Source organism: Hipposideros armiger, unplaced genomic scaffold (assembly GCF_001890085.2).
Source record: "Hipposideros armiger isolate ML-2016 unplaced genomic scaffold, ASM189008v1 scaffold_18, whole genome shotgun sequence".
In the NCBI taxonomy this organism is placed as follows: Eukaryota; Metazoa; Chordata; class Mammalia; order Chiroptera; family Hipposideridae; genus Hipposideros; species Hipposideros armiger.
In genome coordinates, this window is record NW_017731368.1 from 4,920,145 (window position 1) to 4,921,611 (window position 1,467).

At 60.4% G+C, this 1,467-nt stretch overlaps 1 protein-coding gene across 1 annotated transcript in view; it reads left to right on the forward strand.

Moving 5' to 3' along the window:
* The first annotated feature begins 9 nt into the window (after positions 1-9).
* The window catches only part of LOC109375552 (poly [ADP-ribose] polymerase 3-like), a 26,491-nt gene continuing 25,033 nt past the window's right edge, over positions 10-1,467 (forward strand). Inside the window, exons 1-4 of the mRNA XM_019630988.1 lie at positions 10-281; positions 364-590; positions 856-1,005; positions 1,205-1,291. Coding sequence (XP_019486533.1) covers positions 248-281; positions 364-590; positions 856-1,005; positions 1,205-1,291 — 498 coding nt within the window. The 5' untranslated portion in view covers positions 10-247. The remainder of the gene's footprint in view (positions 282-363; positions 591-855; positions 1,006-1,204; positions 1,292-1,467) is intronic.

A 1,467-nucleotide genomic window follows, 5' to 3' on the forward strand; every position in this document is an offset into this window, starting at 1 on the left:
TCTGCCAGTTCCCAGCTGTGCCACGTCAGGCACAGACCACCCCCCTCTGGCCTCAGTCTGGCCCATCTCTGTCTAGTGCCTGGCCCTGCTCCAAGGGCAGGTGTCCTTCCTGGCTGCCCATGCCTTCCACATGTGCCCTCTGCCCTAGGTGGACGGAGGCCCAGTGAAGACCGTGGTTCAGCGGGTGCGGCCTTGCTCCCTGGACAGAGCCACGCAGAAGCTCATTGAGAACATCTTCAGCAAGGATATGTTCGATGATGCCATGGCCAGCATGAACCTGGGTGAGGAGAGAGGGGCCAGGCAAGGTGGCCAGGGCCCAGGGCCGGCAGATGCTCAGTCTCCACTCTCTCCCCAACTCCCCAGGTGTGAAGAAGATGCCCCTGGAAAAATTCAGCAAGAAGCAGATTGCCCGGGGCTTCGAGGCCTTGGAGGCACTGGAGGTGGCCCTGAAAGCCCCCACAGATGGTGGCCGCAGCCTGGAGGAGCTGTCTTCCCACTTCTACACTGTGATTCCCCACAACTTTGGCCGCAACCGGCCCCCACCCATCGACTCCCCCGAGCTTCTTCAGGCTAAGAAGGACATGCTGCTGGTGAGGGCTGGCAGGTGGGCAGGCATTGGGGGTATCAAACAGACAGACTGCGCAAGGGAGATGGGGGAGAGATGGCAAGAAGGCCCAGGGAGATGGACTGCGATGGGCAGGCCAAAGGATGGGAGGAGAAGGCCTGGCAGATAGATGAGGTAAGGGTGAACAGGTGGACAGACAAGTGGGGAGGCCATGGTCACGGTCATGTGGGAAGGAGAGGGGAGCCCAGAAGTCAAGTGGACAGACAAGCTGCCAGTGCCCATCACCTTAGGTGCTGGCCGACATCGAGCTGGCCCAGACCCTGCAGGCAGCTCCCGAGGAGGAGGAGAAGGTGGAGGAGGCGCCACACCCACTGGACCGAAATTACCAGCTCCTCAAGTGCCAGCTCCAGCTGCTGGACCCAGAGGCGCCAGAATACAAGGTAGGCTGGGACCCCAGAGGAGCCGAGCTAACAGTGAGCTTCTGCCCATCTGCCCTCCAGATGCCCAGAGGAGTCCCTCACCCTTGGCCTTCTGTCCCTGTATGTCCCGAGCTGAGGAGCGCTCTGGGACTAGGGGGACCAACATGGGCTCATCCACACGTCTCTCGCCCTCGGCCCCAGCTTCTACTTCCCCCCGCAGGTGATCCGCACCTACTTAGAACAGACTGGCAAGGATGACGGGTGCCCTGCTCTTCAACATGTTTGGACAGTGAACCGAAAAGGGGAGGTGAGGCAGAGTCCCCCACCCATCACTGCCCTCCTGTCACTGCCCTGACTCTTAGGGAGGTGACTGTGGCTTAGCTGCCCTTTAGTGAATTCCCTTAGCATTGACCAGTTTCCACCAGGCCCAGGTCTTGTGTGTGTGTGTGTGTGTGTGTGTGTGTGTGTGTGTGTGTGTGTGTG